Source organism: Leucopleurus acutus (assembly GCF_964270905.1).
Source record: "Leucopleurus acutus genome assembly, chromosome: 6".
In the NCBI taxonomy this organism is placed as follows: domain Eukaryota; kingdom Metazoa; phylum Chordata; class Mammalia; order Artiodactyla; family Delphinidae; genus Leucopleurus; species Leucopleurus acutus.
In genome coordinates, this window is record NC_139149.1 from 99840921 (window position 1) to 99856650 (window position 15730).

At 48.8% G+C, this 15730-nt stretch overlaps 1 protein-coding gene across 1 annotated transcript; it reads left to right on the top strand.

Annotated features, from left to right (window-relative positions):
- Window positions 1–242: 242 nt before the first annotated feature.
- Window positions 243–15427, top strand: PLCD4 (phospholipase C delta 4; the record flags this gene model as incomplete). The annotated part of the gene is made up of 15 exons (XM_082840869.1): window positions 243–264; window positions 402–560; window positions 1769–1997; window positions 3127–3262; window positions 3844–4075; window positions 7614–7815; window positions 8767–8911; window positions 9544–9696; window positions 11406–11579; window positions 13057–13213; window positions 13549–13665; window positions 13898–14070; window positions 14622–14757; window positions 15091–15240; window positions 15321–15427. The coding sequence occupies 15 exons, from the start codon at window positions 243–245 to the stop codon at window positions 15425–15427; spliced, it is 2292 nt and encodes a 763-aa protein (XP_082696995.1).
- Between the last annotated feature and the right edge of the window lie 303 nt (window positions 15428–15730).

Consider the following 15730-nt stretch of genomic DNA (forward strand, 5'->3'; position numbering starts at 1 on the left):
ACTGAGGCAAGTTTCTTAGCCTCTCTAAGCCTCAGAATCACCAAACTCAAATCAGAAGTAAAAAGAGCTACAAACTATGTAGATGAAGCAGCTGACATACAGTGTGCAGTCAAGAAACACTAGCTCCCTTCTCTTCCTCCGCTGATCTGTTATTCTAAGACCCCGAGATTAACCTAAAGCCTCTTGCTGCTGCTCCTTGCTCCTTTAGGTGACTCTGGCATCAGCTGGTGAAGCAGTGGGTGATGGCATCCCTGCTGCAAGGCCGTGAGTACCCCTGCAGGAGAAGAGGGCTTGGGGAGACAGCCCAGGGACAGGGAGGAGGCTGGACCCCTGTTCAAGAGCTCCTCCTGGGCCCTCCACCCTCCCCGCCAGCTACCCAGTCCCTGCTTCTCCTGGCTCAGGGCTGCCTGTTAATCAAGACCTGCTGCTGATGCAGAAAGGCACGCTGATGCGCAAGGTGAGGTCCAAAAGCTGGAAGAAGCTAAGATACTTCAGACTTCAGGACGATGGCATGACAGTCTGGCATGCCCGGCAGGCCGGAGGCAGGGCCAAGCCCAGCTGTGAGTGATGTGGATAGCTAGGGGCGGGCACATGGGTGGATAGAACCCTGAGGACCCAGCAGCCTGAGAGCAGGGGGAGGGACCAGTGTCCTATGACGTGCCCTTGTGCTGTCCCTTTTGTGTCTGTGTCTGAGCCTGTAAAATGGAAATTATAACAATACTTGCCTCTTAAGTGTGTTATGAGGATCAAATTGGTTATCGCATGCAAAGACCTTCGAAGAGTCCTGGCACATAATAAAGCTCAGTAAATCATAGATTATATATTATTATACTACTATTATTATTATTATTATTAGAGCTTGATCTCAGGCATCAGAATGTTTGGATTAAAGCCCTGGCTCTCCCAATTTCTAGCTGACTGGCTTTGGACAAGTTACTTAACTTAAACTAATATCAGTTTCCTCATCTATAAAATGGGGATTAAACAGTACCTGTCCAGTATGTTACAGAGGCTTAAGAAGTTAATGTATAAATCACCTAGCATGAGGTCTGAAAGCAGGATGCATTTAATAAATGTTAGTCATTATAATGAATACTTCTAAATATCATAAATGTGTCATAATAATGTGCATCCTATTGGCCAAACACTTTATGATCCCTCTAAAAATTTGATCACAGGACACATCTAAGAGAATCTACTTTAGAGACATAACCAAAGCTCATGATCCACACCAGCTCCAGCTGAAGAAGTGGGGGGAAGGATTTCTCTGGCTCCCTCCCAGACATCTGGAAAGAGGAAGCCCTCAAACCTGGAATGGGAGAATTGAATTTGGGCACATCATGCTTTGGTGTAACTGCTTCTACCCTGCAAGTGTGTTTCCACTTGTCAGCCCCGCCAGTCCTCCTGTGATCACCATGTAAACTGGCCATGGAAGGGACCATCCCTTATTTAAGATGAGGGCACTGAGGGGTTATGTCATTTTGGCCCATGTCACGCCGCCAGCTGGTGGCTGGAAGCCAGGTCTTGCCACTCCCAGAACAGGCCCCTTGCCGTGCTGCCTATGAAAACAGCAATGACTCGTGGCATCCTGAATTCCAAGGGTCTGCATCTCCCTGTACTAAGGCTTTGGGGGTTCCAACCTGTGGAGGCTGGGGTCCCTCCTCCTGTGGCTTCAGAGAAAAGAGGGGAGTACTGGTCCTTGACCCTCAGCTGCTGCAATTTGGCGGACCCTCTTCCTCAGTGCCCGCACTTGCCTCTTCTCCGGCAGTCTCAATATCCGACGTGGACACAGTGCGTGAGGGCCACGAGTCTGAGTTGCTGCGAAACCTGGCAGAGGAGTTCCCCCTGGAGCAGGGCTTCACCATCGTCTTCCATGGCCGCCGCTCCAACTTGGACCTGGTGGCCAACAGTGTCGAGGAGGCCCAGATCTGGATGCAGGGGCTCCAGCTGTTGGTGGACTTTGTCACCAGCATGGACCAACAGGAGCGGCTGGACCAGTATCAGTAGGATGGAGTCAGAGTGGGCTCCACGGGTCACTGAAGGAGCCAGATGCTGCAGGGCTAGGGACTGGTGGGAGGGGGCACAGGTCTAGGTAAGCCCGAGGGTCCAGATGGGGTGGGCAAGGACTGCTCAGCCGAAGTGAGGCTGAGATACTGAGGGAGGAATGGAGGCTTGCGATGGCACAGGCATAGCCAGGCAGAGTTTGGGCAGGAATCAGGGCCCCCAGGATTGGGGGAAGGGACAGTGAGAGGCAAAGGACCAAACTAGGTGCTGATCCTGAGAGCTGAACAGAAGATCCCAGTGACATTAACTACAATAGGGATGGGAAGCAACTCCTTAGAGGGCTTAGTGGGGTCAACTCACTTCAACTTTCCTAGATTGTATTCACCTTCTATGCCACTTCATTCATTCATTCACCATCTATTAAGCAGAATGTATGAGGCACTATGCCAGGCTTTAGGAATACAAAGATTAATGAGAATCAGATACTGTTTTTGTCGGTAGAGAAAATAGAATTATATAAATAATTTAAGTACCTTAGCAGAGTTATGGTACTCTAGATGATATGTGGGTGTCCAAAGGAAGGAGAAATATTTATTTCTAGCTGAGATGGTTCTGAGAAAGCTTCAGGGAGGAAGTAGCATTTGAGCTGAGCCTTGAAAATGAGTAGAATTTGAACATGAAGAGAGGAGGAGGGAAAGGTACTCCTGCCTGAGGGAACAGCATGAGTAAAGGCCCAGAGGTGGGAAACTGAAGAGCAGGAGAGAGAGTGGGACATCAGCGAGCAGGGGAGTTGCTGAGTCTGGCTGAGGTACGGGGAGGTCAGTGATGTGTTGAGAAGATGAGGTTGGGGCCAGATCATGGGGGTGAAGGAGATCTTAACTTCTATGTTAAGGAATTTGGGCTTCTTTCTGCAGGCAACAGGGAGGTCCCCGCAGGCACCTGAGCCATGCAGGGACAACGTAGATCGGTGCTCTGGGGAGATTATTCCAGAAAGTAATGTGGAAAATGAACTGGCATTGGGGAGAGACTGGCAACAAAGACAGGGGCGCAGATGTCAATGGATGAACGTGCACACACATCTGCACACACAAACACACACTCAGTGCTTTTGCCTTGACTCAGACCTGGATGGCTGAGTGATTGGTTCCAGCACGGAGACAAAAACCAGGATGGTCGGATGAGTTTCGGAGAAGTCCAGCGGTTACTGCACCTGATGAATGTGGAAATGGACCAAGACCATGCCTTCCAGCTTTTCCAGGTGAGTCTTCTGGGGAAGGAATAGCAGAAGCTAGCCAAGGCCACATTCTCACTTGGCCGGAAGTCCTCTGACCCTCTCAAGGAACACTCATCTGGTTGAATCTCTCCTATGCACCCTAGCACTATGCCAGGCTCAATGGGAAGTGTGGGCAGGACATGGTTCTTAACCTTCAGTCTTGTTGGAAAGATGACTCATAAACTTATGAAAGGTAAATAACAACATATTATTACATCAGACCTCAGGGATCTCTCTGCCCTTGGCCAGAATTTCACAAGTGCCTAGTACAGTGGAAAACTCCAACTGGTAGGTGAGTAAATAGGAGGAGGGATCTTCTGATCTTTTAGGGACATGTTGGGGTATTTAACTCTTTCTGGTTGAAAATTATCTCCAGTAGCAAATGGTATGGCTGAAATTTTGCTTTTTACTTACTGAAGTGGCTTCTTCTATGAACACTGAATGTCAGGAATTCTGTGGAAGCACGTTTGGCTCCACCAGTAATATTGCCCTTACAGGGCAAGTCAAAGCCAAAAAATCTGCTGTTAATAGGGTCTGTCCACTCTCCTCTAAACCCTCTTTTGCAGAGAGCAGATGCATCCCAGTCTGGGACTCTGGAGGGAGAAGAATTTGTAGAGTTTTATAAGTCATTGACTCAGCGTCCTGAGGTGCAGGAACTGTTTGAAAAGTTTTCATCTGATGGGCAGAAGCTGACACTGCTGGAATTTGTGGATTTTCTCCAAGAGGAGCAGAAAGAAGGAGAACGGGCTTCTGACCTTGCTCTAGAACTCATTGACTGCTATGAGCCTTCAGATAGCGGTAAGAGGACAAGGGTGGAGAGGCACCAGACGTGGGGGCCGGATGGGGGACTGTGGTTAGAAAGGTGCAGAGACAAGCAGCCTTCTGCTTAACTAAGGGAAGGCTGAGTCCACCCCTATCCAGGCCCCCTGCCCAATCAGCTTCATCTCATTCAACCACTCTTTCGGAAGGAGAGAGCCATTTCCTGCCCACATAAGACAGGAGTCTCCTCTGTAGTGCTGGATTTCTCAGGAGGAAGAACATTCCATAAGTCCCCTTTCCTCCACCACGCTCATGTTTCTCATCCTTCACTTTCAGGAAGTTCTTCCTGATATCAACATTTGTCCTCAGTGGAAACAGAAAATCCTTGGTCTTCTTGCTATTTTTTAAAAAAATAATTTTTTTATTTATTGGCTGCATTGGGTCTTCGTTGCTGTGCACGGACTTTCTCTAGTTGTGGTGAGTAGGGGCTACTCTTTGTTGTGGTGCGCAGGCTTCTCATTGCGGTGGCTTCTCTTGCTGCGGAGCACAAGCTCTAGGCGCGCGGGCTTCAGTAGTTGTAGCACGCAGGCTCAGTCGTTGTGGCTCGTCGGCTGTAGAGCGCAGGCTCAGTAGTTGTGGCGCGCGCACAGGCTTAGCTGCTCCGCGGCATGTGGGATCTTCCTGGAACAGGGCTCGAACCCATGTCCCCTGCATTGGCAGGCGGATTCTTAACCACTGCACCATCAGGGTAGCCCGGTCCTCTTGCTTTTGGCCTCTTCTCTAGTGCATGTGATTCCTTTTCCTCCAGCTCCCTTCATGGTTCCTGTTGGCTGTCTCTTTAAATGCTGGCTATCTATCCTTTCCTGGGCTTTCTCCAAATTCTCCAAGTGGTTCTTGAGTCCTAAGCCCCTGAGCAGGGAAACTAGTCAGTCCCTGGCTGAGGGGGATGATGAGGTGGTCAATCATTTAGCTCTTTACAAGCACAGCTAAAATATGCCCTGTCTGCCCTCAGACCTTTCTCTTTGCCCCTTTACTAGACACCTTCCTACCCTCCATTCCCTGCAGAAAGTGAAGAATTTACTTTACTAATATTAAATGACTTACAAGGCATTTTACATCTCTTACTTCTTTTAGTCCTTACTATATCCTTGTAAATCAACAAACCCAATAATCTTTATTGGGCCTTTGCTAAGTATCCCATAATGTGCTAATATCTCTACATGTTTTTCCCTTCAAATCCTTCCAACAACCTGAGGAAGTGGGATCTATTATTGTCAGTTGTACAAAAGAGGAAAACTGAGGTTAAGAAAAGTTAAATGACTTGCTCAGAGTCAACAGCTAATGAAAGGAGGAACTGGGATTCAAACCCAGGTCATCTGACTCTTACCTGGTGCCTCTCTTGAGAACAAGGATTAGAGATGGGAGGAATGTGAGCTGGACAGGTGACCCAGGTTTCCTAGGTCTCAACTCCCACTCCCTTTCATTCATTCATTCACTCACTACTTCAGCAAATGCTTACTGAGTACTTGTAACGTGCCAGGACCTATGGTAGGCACCAGAGATACAGTAGCAGGTCAGACAAGTACAGTGCCCTCATGAAACGCAGAGTCAAACAGAAAGCGTTGGAATCGCTGATTCCAGATTCATGTGGGTGCTCAGAGAAGGAAGGGGCTGTAAAGCATCATTTCAGGAAACTAAATAGAAGAGGAAGTTGGTGAGTTAAGAAATAGGATCCTCTATTTTCAATTCAGGATCTGGTGTACATCATTACATTTATTCTACCTCCCACCACTTTTGGTGTTCCTTCCCCTTGCACTTGACTATCAGATACTACACTCTGGCTGCAGAGTGTGGTATCAGTCAGGAGACGGGGGCTCAAGTCCCCACTATGCTTCTTAGTAACTGAGTAACTCTGGGCAAGAGTCACTTAACCTATTGGAGACTCAGTTTTCTCATTTGTAAAATAATTGGTGATCAAATGAAATAATGTACATGGGGACTTCCCTGGTGGTGTAGTGGCTGGGAATCCGCCTGCCAATGCGGGGGACGAGGGTTTGACCCCTGGTCTGGGAGGATCCCACATGCCGCAGAGCAGCTAGGCCAGTGCGGCACAACTACTGAGCCTGCGCTCTAGAGCCCGTGCTCTGTAGCAAGAGAGGCTACCGCAATGAGAGGCCTGCACACCGCAGCGAGGAGCGGCCCCAGCTCGCCGCAACTGGAGAAAGCCCATGCGCAGCAACAAAGACCCAACGCAGCCAAAAATAAATAAATTTATAAAAAAAAATAATGTACATGAAAACTACCTAGTAACTATGGACTTACCCTAGCGATTTGAGTTATTACAGTCAAGAATGAAACTTTGTGCCCAACTTCTTGCCGTTTTCCACCATCCTCAGGCCTTGTCAAACCTGGAGTGAGGAAGCTGGGCATGAGAGTCAAGCTGTTCTGTCTCCCCTGCAACAATGTTACCCTCAGTGAGACTGTACAATCCAGTGGTATAGAGCGTGGCTCTGACATCTGGCTGCCTGGGTTCAAATCCCAGCTCCTTCACTTATTAGTTATTAGTTATGTGACCCTGGGATAAGTTACCTAACCTCTCAGGGCAGATCATGTTACATCCACCTGCTCGTGTTGGTGAGAGCATTAAGAGAGATGCTGCATGTAACGTCCTTGGCACAGAGCAAGTGCTCAAGAACTGTTAGCCAACATTGTTGTTATTATATGAAGCCTGTGCTGAGGGGGTGAGGGCTCTGGAAGGAGCAACAGGGCCCTGCCCTCAGAGTGTAGTCCAAGGGGATGTTGGACAAACACTCATCAAAGCACCATATGGGAACTGACGATAGGAAGAAACCCTCAGGCCATAGCTGGCAGCAGCTACACAGCCCAGGGAATAAAACACAGGTACCTTGGTCTTGTCACTAACAAGTCTTTGACTTTGATCCTCTCTGAGCCTCAGTTTCCCCATTTATGAAATTAGCCCTTTGGACTGAATACTTCGCTGTCCATTATGGTAACCATGAGCTCCATGTGACTATTTAATTTGCAGTTGGCCCTCTGTATCCACAGATTCCACATTTGTGGATACGGAGGGTCGACTGCACCATGCCATTTTATGTAAGGTGCTTGAGCACCCACGGATTTTGGTATCTGCTGTGGGGAACGGCGAGGTCTTGCAGCCAATCCCCTGTGAATACTGAGGGATGACTGTAACTAAAATCAAAATTTTAACTCAGTTCCTCAGTCGCACAGCTACATTTCAAATACTCAGTAGCTTTATGTATTTAGAGGCTATCGTATCGGGCCATGCAGAATAGAACATTTCCGTCATCGTAGAAAGTTCTATTGGACAGCACTGGACTAGAATGATCTTAATGATTCCCCTTGTAGATTTAATGTTCTCTGAGGGTGGGGGTGATTGAAATGACAGACACTGGATGGGGCAAGTTTGGGATCTGGAGGCTGGGAGTGGACACCATTGGAAAGGCCAGGCCCTGGAGAGGGCTGGGGTGGAGAACCGCCTGTAGGTGTGCTGGGTGCTGTCACCAGAACTTCTCACTCTAGCTACTCCACACCCTAGGCAAACTGCGGCATGTGCTGAGCATGGATGGCTTCCTCAGCTACCTCTACTCAAAGGACGGAGACATCTTCAATCCGACCTGCCTCCCCATCTACCAGGATATGACTCAGCCCCTGAACCAGTACTACATCAGCAGTTCCCACAACACCTACCTAGTGGGAGACCAGCTTTGTGGCCAGAGCAGCGTGGAGGGATACATACGGTGCAGTGGGGCCGAGGGGTGAAAGGGTCCAGCTCATGAGAAAGGAACATCTGTGGGAAGTTGGGGGTTGCTGTCAGGCGATAACAGGGATTGAAAAGTTGTGGGGGGCTTTGGGGCTGAGGATCCCTGGATACCTGAGAGACATGGAGGAGCTACTGAAGACTGGCAGGAGAGTGGTATGGAAACCCTGTGGGTAAATGGAGCTTCTCTCTCTCTCACAGGCTATGAAACTCTCTTGGAACTCAGAGGTCCTGACAGATTTATTGTGAACAAATAAATAAACTAAATGTTAAATGGGAGGCAGTAGAGAAGAGGAGTTAAAAACATAGGTTCTGGAGTCAGACGATTTGAGATCAAATACTAGCTCCCTCACTTGGGACTATAGGGCTAAATATTTAACCTCTCTATGCCTCAGTTTCCCTATCTGAGAATCAGAGATGATTACAATGCCTATTCTGTCTGGGTTGTTGTGAAGATGAAATGAGGTAATCCATGTGTCAATAGCTAATAAATGGTATCTGCTTTTAATCGTGGATTAGAGCAAATAGTCAAGATATCCTTGTAGTGCCAGCAACTGAACTAGTAGCTTCAAGGGATACATGATGAGTGGAACTTCCCCAGGAAGTCTAGTAGAGGAAATAACTGTAAATTTACTGAGAGTTTGAATAACTCGGTGTTGTATAACGATTTACAAGCAGAACACCCCAAGGCAGGATGTGATGGCTTGCTAAGGGAGGATTGTGAGTTGGTCTGGGTGGGGGTGGGTGGAGATCAGTGTGAGCTGCAGCCCTGTCCCAGTAGACAGAGAAGGGTCCGTGGAGATGTAACTTGGTGGAGTCTTGATGGGTAAGTGCCGCTAAGCACTGTTTTCTTCAGGGTGGGGAGAGAGGGTCCCTAGGTGGAAGATCAGACCTTGACCCCTCCTGTCCCTGGGGGGTGGGGTTCTTGCAGGGCCCTGAAGCGAGGATGCCGCTGCGTGGAGGTGGATATATGGGATGGACCTAGCGGGGAACCTATTGTTTACCACGGACACACACTGACCTCTCGCATCCCGTTCAAAGATGTTGTGGCCGCCATTGGACAGTATGCCTTCCAGGTAGGAGCCTCAGGATGGAAATACTGATGAGGCAAGAGGATCTGAAGGAAGAGGCTCTGGGTCTGGGGAGGGTGGAGGGATGCAGGGGAGGTTACGTCAAATGGCATATGTGTAAAAGAGATTTTAATTCTGAAGCATCAGGCAAATATTAAGGGATTATTATGAATAAGTGTTAGATGTGCTACTAGTAGTCATAGAGCTAATTGCTAGAGATTAGTAATTATTACCTCTAACAACTTCTGTCACCCATCTGGGAGAGGGTGGATGAGGAAACAGAGAAAGTGGTGGGTAGAGCTGGGAGACAATAGCAATCTGGAGATGAAAGCCTGAGAGTGTAACATGAACAAATAACTGGGGGAATGTCCTGGCTTTCCCACTCTGAGCCTGAAAACGCAAAGGTCCCAGAGGGACCTGGGTCAGACCTGGCACAGATCTGAGATTTGGGGTCCCAAGAGTGACTTTTAGATGTGGGGTGCCCAGACCCAGGAAGATCTCCTTGAGACCTGGCATGGGGTTGGAGGACCTTGGCAATCAGGGTACTCAGTTGAGTTAGTAACTAGGGGGGCCTGGAGAAGCAAGGAGGTTATAGGCCTCAGAACTCTGGCTCCAGTGTGCCCTCCCCTCCCCATCAGACATCAGACTATCCAGTCATCTTGTCCCTGGAGAACCACTGCAGCTGGGAACAGCAGGAGATCATAGCACGCCATCTGACAGAGATCCTGGGAAATCAGCTACTGAGCACCACCTTGGATGGGCAGCTTCCCACTCAGCTGCCCTCCCCTGAGGTAGGACCATGCTCCCCCAGCCCAGGCTCTGCCATGGCTTCCCTATTGCCCCACCTTGGCTCCTTCTTCCATGCCCATCTTGTTCCCTTCTTCTCACCCTCAGATGGACCATCTTACTCTTTAATATCCTTGGAGAGAACTTCAATTTTTTAAAAATCTGATTCAGGGAATTCCCTGGTGGCCTAGTGGTTAGGATTCCGGGCTTTCACTGCCGTGGCCCGGGTTTAGTCCCTGGATGGGGAACTGAGATCCTACAAGCCGTGTGGCGCAACCAAAAAAAAAAAAAAAATCTAATTTAACATAGAATTCTAGGTAAAGTTCTCTAAATTTAAAGACATTTATTTACTTTATTTTTTTAATGGAAAATCTTTTTTTCTTGATAGTTCATAATTATAGCCTAGCCCCCCCCCCACCATAATCTCAGCCTCTCCCATAACGGCTGCCAAAAGATTTTCTAAATGCTTATATAGACATGTATGTGTATATATGGTCACATTTAAAAAACGTGAATGGGATCATCCTTTCCTCCCCTTTTATAGCTCACATATAATATCAATATATATCATGAATGTCTTTTCATATATATGTTTTTTTTGTTTTGTTTTGTTTTGTTTTGTTTTTTTTGCCGTACGCGGGCCTCTCACTGTTGTGGCCTCTCCCGTTGCGGAGCACAAGCTCTGGACGTGCAGGCTCAGCAGCCATGGTTCACGGGCCTAGCCGCTCCGCGGCATGTGGGATCTTCCTGGACCGGGGCACGAACCCGTGTCCCCTGCATCGGCAGGCGGACTCTCAACCACTGTGCCACCAGGGAAGCCCAGGGTTTATAATTTTTATTGATATATAACAAATTTTTAAATGTTAAAGATAATGTTTTGGAAATTTTTTTTTTTGCAGTCTATTTTCCTTTTCTTTTCTGGCCGCGCTGCACGGCTTGCAGGATCTTAGTTCCCAGACCAGGGAATGAACCCCGGCCACGGCAGTGAAAGTGTGGAGTCCTAACCAATGGACCGCCAGGGAACTGCCCTTGCAGTCTACTTTTTCTTTTTGTCATTATAACATCTTCAGAGATTTTTAATCTTTATGTAGTCAAATCTGCCAATTATTTTTATGTCTTGTGAGTTTTCATCGCATGTTTTTATTTATTTATTTATTTATTATTTATTTGCGGGGGGTACGCGGGCCTCTCACTGTTGTGGCCTCTCCCGTTGCGGAGCACAGGCTCCGGACACACAGGCTCAGCAGCCACGGCTCACGGGCCCAGCCGCTCCGCGGCATGTGGGATCTTCCCGGACCGGGGCACGAACCCATGTCCCCTGCATCGGCAGGCGGACTCTCAACCACTGCGCCACCAAGGAAGCCCCATCTCATGTTTTTAAAGGCTTTACCACCTTAAGGTTATTCAGAAAGATTCTGTATTTTCTTCCAATACTCTTATGTTCTTTATATTTACATGTAAATCTTTAATCTGTGAGGAATTTTCATGTGTCAAATGTGAGGTAGGGGTCTGCATGTATGTTTTTCCTTATGGATAGAGATGTTACAGGTTCGCTTAATAGGAAATCCCTGTTGTATGTATCAAGAAGCCTTCCTGTGGGAACTTCTGACCACTCACTCACTTCCTGTGCCTTTGAGAGCAGTGGGACCTGCATGATCCCCAGGAGGGTTCCAGACGAGATAGGTAGACAGGCCCCCTCATTTTTGTCCCCTAGGAGCTTCGGAGGAAGATCCTTGTGAAGGGAAAGAAGTTAAAAACGCTTGAGGAGGATCTTGAGGAAGAGGAGGAGGAGCCAGAGTCTGAACTGGAGGAGGCTGAGCTGCAGCTGGAGGCCCAGATGGAGTCTGAGCCCCAGGAGTTGAGCCCTCGCAGTAAGGACAAAAAGAAGGTAGGCCAGGAGAGTGGTCTTTCTGCTCTGGCATTTGATCAGGGGGTACCACTAGCTGAGAGCCCGCATGTGAAGAGACTGGAGCCAGGCAGGGTGGAGGGCCAAGGAGCAAAATGCTCCTTGCCTCCAATGAAAGAGGCATAAGAATGCGTACATAGCATCACTATATAGATTGCCATATATAGGTACATTGCAGTGGCTTTCCAACTTCTTTGGGCCGTGAAATCTTTTTTTTTTAATGAAATCTTATATGGAAGCTCAGTATACAAAATAGATCAATGCAGAGCCCTCCTGGTTGAAGCATCCCTTTGGCTCTCTCCTGGGTCTCCCAGGTGACTTCTGAGACATCTTTGTGCTACTTCCCAGTCTCCTTGAAGGCTAGTTCGAAAACCACTGATGGGTACATGCGTGCATGCGTGCGTGTGTGTGTTATATTGGGTAAGTAGGGCTTACTAGAGTGACTGCTGTGACCTCAACTAAAGTCGGCTTAGTTAGAGAAAGCTTCTTGGAAAAGGTGAGTCTGAAGAGGGATCAGAAATAGCCAGAGGAGGAGCAGGAAGAGGTGGGGAAGGGGCACCACTGGTGGGACCACCGAGATCCTGCATTTCTCTGAAGTCCGCATTTCTCTCTTCTGTGCATTTGCTTGGCTCAGATGACTTCTAGCTTATACTGTTCTCTCTGGAGCTGTGTTGTCTAACCTGCTGCATGCCCAGGGATGGAAATGGGAATTCAGGAGAAAAATCTATAGATATTACTCTGGGACTCTCACATCCTTCCAGGTGTGATTTCCATGACCATCTGCATACCTTGACGTATCTGTCTGGGCTCATGTGCATTTTTTTTTTTTTTTTTTTGTGCTACGCGGGCCTCTCAATGTTGTGACCTCTCCCGTTGCGGAGCACAGGCTACGGACGCGCAGGCTCACCGGCCATGGCTCACGGGCCCAGCCGCTCCGCGGCATGTGGGATCCTCCCAGACCAGGGCACAAACCCGTGTCCCCTGCATCGGCAGGCGGACTCTCAACCACTACACCACCAGGGAAGCCCTCGTGTGCATTTTGATAAAAAATTATTTATTTGTTTTAAAAGATGAGAGGTAGGGAGTATGACATCTGTTTAATAATAATAATAATAAATTAAAAACCTGTTACTTACAAAGTAATCCTTCAAGCCCAGAGGCTGAAACTGATCCCATCAGTATACATAGACTGCCTTTATTGCCATTCCCATCCTCAGGTTGTGATGTGCCCACTGTTGTGTCCGCCTATGTGTTGTAAGATTATGTCCCAGGCTCCTATTTCCAAGCCTGGGTTGCTTCTCTTTCCAAAGCGGGTGAGGCAGGAGGGAGAATACAGTGGGGAGGCAGTGGGCAGAGCCTTATGTTGGGTGGATAAGTTCAGATCTTGGCCATTGGCTTCTTCCCTCTCAGATTGCTAATGGTTCAATTCCATCTTCCTCTCTACTTTCTCCTTTTCCAGAAATCCAAGCCCATCTTATGTCCATCCCTCTCTGCCCTGGTTGTCTACTTGAAGGCTGTCACATTCTACAGCTTCACTCATTCGAGGGAGCACTACCGCTTCTATGAAACATCATCTTTCTCTGAAGCCAAGGCCAAGAGCCTCATCAAGGAGGCTGGTCAGGACCAAAAGGGAGGGACACGGAAGGAACTGGGATGGGTTAGAGTCAGGTCTGATGGGCAGGCAGATGAGTCCCAAGAGGATGAGGGAGCTAAGGAGGGATGGTGGAGCCAAGGAACTCCTCAGACCAGGTACGGGGATGGGAGTATTAACAGTGGGCTCAAGGCTCTAGGAGTAAGACAGGTGTGGGAGATGGTCTGCATGGAAGAGAGATAGGCATAGCCTTAGGAGATGCTGCAAAGAATGAATTGGGTGGGCAGGGTCCTTGAGACCAGGGAAGTGGGAGGATCCACCCCACCCACTACCATCTCCCTACCCACACCCTCTTTGCAGGCAATGAGTTTGTGCTGCACAATACCTGGCAGTTAAGCCGTGTATATCCCAGTGGCCTGAGGACAGATTCATCCAACTACAACCCCCAGGAGTTCTGGAATGCAGGCTGCCAGATGGGTGAGGGGGCAGTAGGGACAGGGAAGAGCGAGTGGAAGAGCTACGGGTGGGAAGTAAGTCCCTGGGTGGCAACGGGGCCAGGGAGTGCTCCGTGAGGAGGGCTAGGCTGAGAAAGATGCTCTCCATCGTGTTCCCTGCAGCCCTTTTACACCCAATATGTCTGTCTAGCTCCATGAAAGATGGGCTGGATGGCCCCCACGGTGAATCTTTCCTTTTCTCCCCGGGTCCTCAGTGGCTCTGAATATGCAGACTGCGGGGCTTGAGATGGACCTGTGTGATGGGCTCTTCCGTCAGAATGCTGGCTCCGGCTACGTGCTGAAGCCAGACTTCCTGCGTGACGCCCAGAGTTCCTTCCACCCTGAGAGGCCCATCAGTCCGTTCAAAGCCCAGACCCTCCTAATCCAGGTATAATGGAAAGAGAAACCATTGGGAAGAAACTGGGATCACTGGGATAGAAGCCAGGGAGGGTGGTGGGTGGAAGGGGTGAGGGGTGGGTGGCTAGGACTGACAGGAGTGTAATGGGGGAAAAGTTCCTCATGAGGCAGCATGGACTTTGGAGCCAGTTGCCTAGGTTCAAACCCATTTACTAGTTGTGTAACATTAGGCAAACTCCTTAACCTTAGTCTACTCACCTGCAAAATTGGGGTAACAATACTGCCTACCTCTCAGGGCTGTTGTGATTAGTTAATCTGAAGTGCTTACAACAGTGCCTAGGGCATAGTAAGCGCTATAGAAGGGCTGCTGTCATAAAATACCTACTTTCAAACCTTGCTAAATTTCTACTTGGATGCATTTTAAATAGCAGGTGAGGTACTAGAATATATTACCCATGAGAATTAGCTTTGCAAACCCCAAAGCTATAGTGCAAGGTCCTGTGTTTCCCCCGCAAGGGTGTGAGAGCTGGACGGGGGCTGGGCTGAGCAGGAACTAGTGAGGTTCCAGAGCTCTGGTTGCAGGTAATCAGTGGGCAGCAACTCCCCAAAGTGGACAAGACCAAAGAGGAGTCCATTGTGGATCCACTGGTAAGAGTGGAGATCTTTGGCGTCCGCCAAGACACAACCCGGCAAGAGACCAGCTACGTGGAGAACAATGGTGAGACTGGGCAGTGCTGGGGGAAAGTGGGCGGAGCATGGCTGTTGTTTTCCTACCATCCAGCCCTCCATTAAGCACAGTCCATCACCCCTCCCGCCACCTTCATGGGAGGCAGTGTGGAACCAGACAAAGAATAAGGACTTGGACATCTTGGGTCTGAAGCCAGGCCTCTCACTTACAAGCTCCAGTGACTAAGCAAACTGCTTACCCACTCAATCTCCTCACTTGTAAAATGCTATGAAAATTAAGCGAGGGAACATGGGGAAAGCAACCCAACATGGTCAACAACGTCTGTTCCTTCATTTCTTCCCTCACTTACCCTCCCCCACTCAGGTTTTAATCCATACTGGGGGCAGACACTGTGCTTCCGGGTCCTGGTACCTGAACTGGCCCTGCTGCGTTTTGTGGTAAAAGACTATGACTGGAAATCCCGAAACGATTTCATTGGTCAGTACACCCTGCCTTGGAACTGCATGCAACAAGGTGAGCCAGTCCTCCCACCCCTGGCCCGCACCCCAGCTCTGGGCTGCCTTCCTAATACCGTCCCCCGTCCCCCTTTCCAGGTTACCGCCATATACACTTGCTCTCCAAGGATGGCATCAGCCTCCACCCAGCCTCCATCTTCGTGCACATCTGCACCCGGGAAGGGCTAGAGGGGGTTGAATCTTAAGGTGGGCACTTCACGGGAAGAGTGGGTACATCGGCTTTAGACGGTAAGAAAAGCCTGGAAGGATGCTCCAGAAAGCAAACAGAGGTGGTGAAAACCAAGCTTTGGACTGTGCATTCCTAGGCACAAAATTACTTCATCCTTCCTGACAAGCAAATCTAGGACCTGATTTTTCACTTTCTTTCTTTTCCCTTTCTTCGTTTTCACCAGCCTTTGGTATCATTCCTGTCCTTACCCTCTGCACACTCTACACTGGAATTCCTTCCTTCCTTCCTCTTGCTATAGGTTCAATACCATACCCAGATC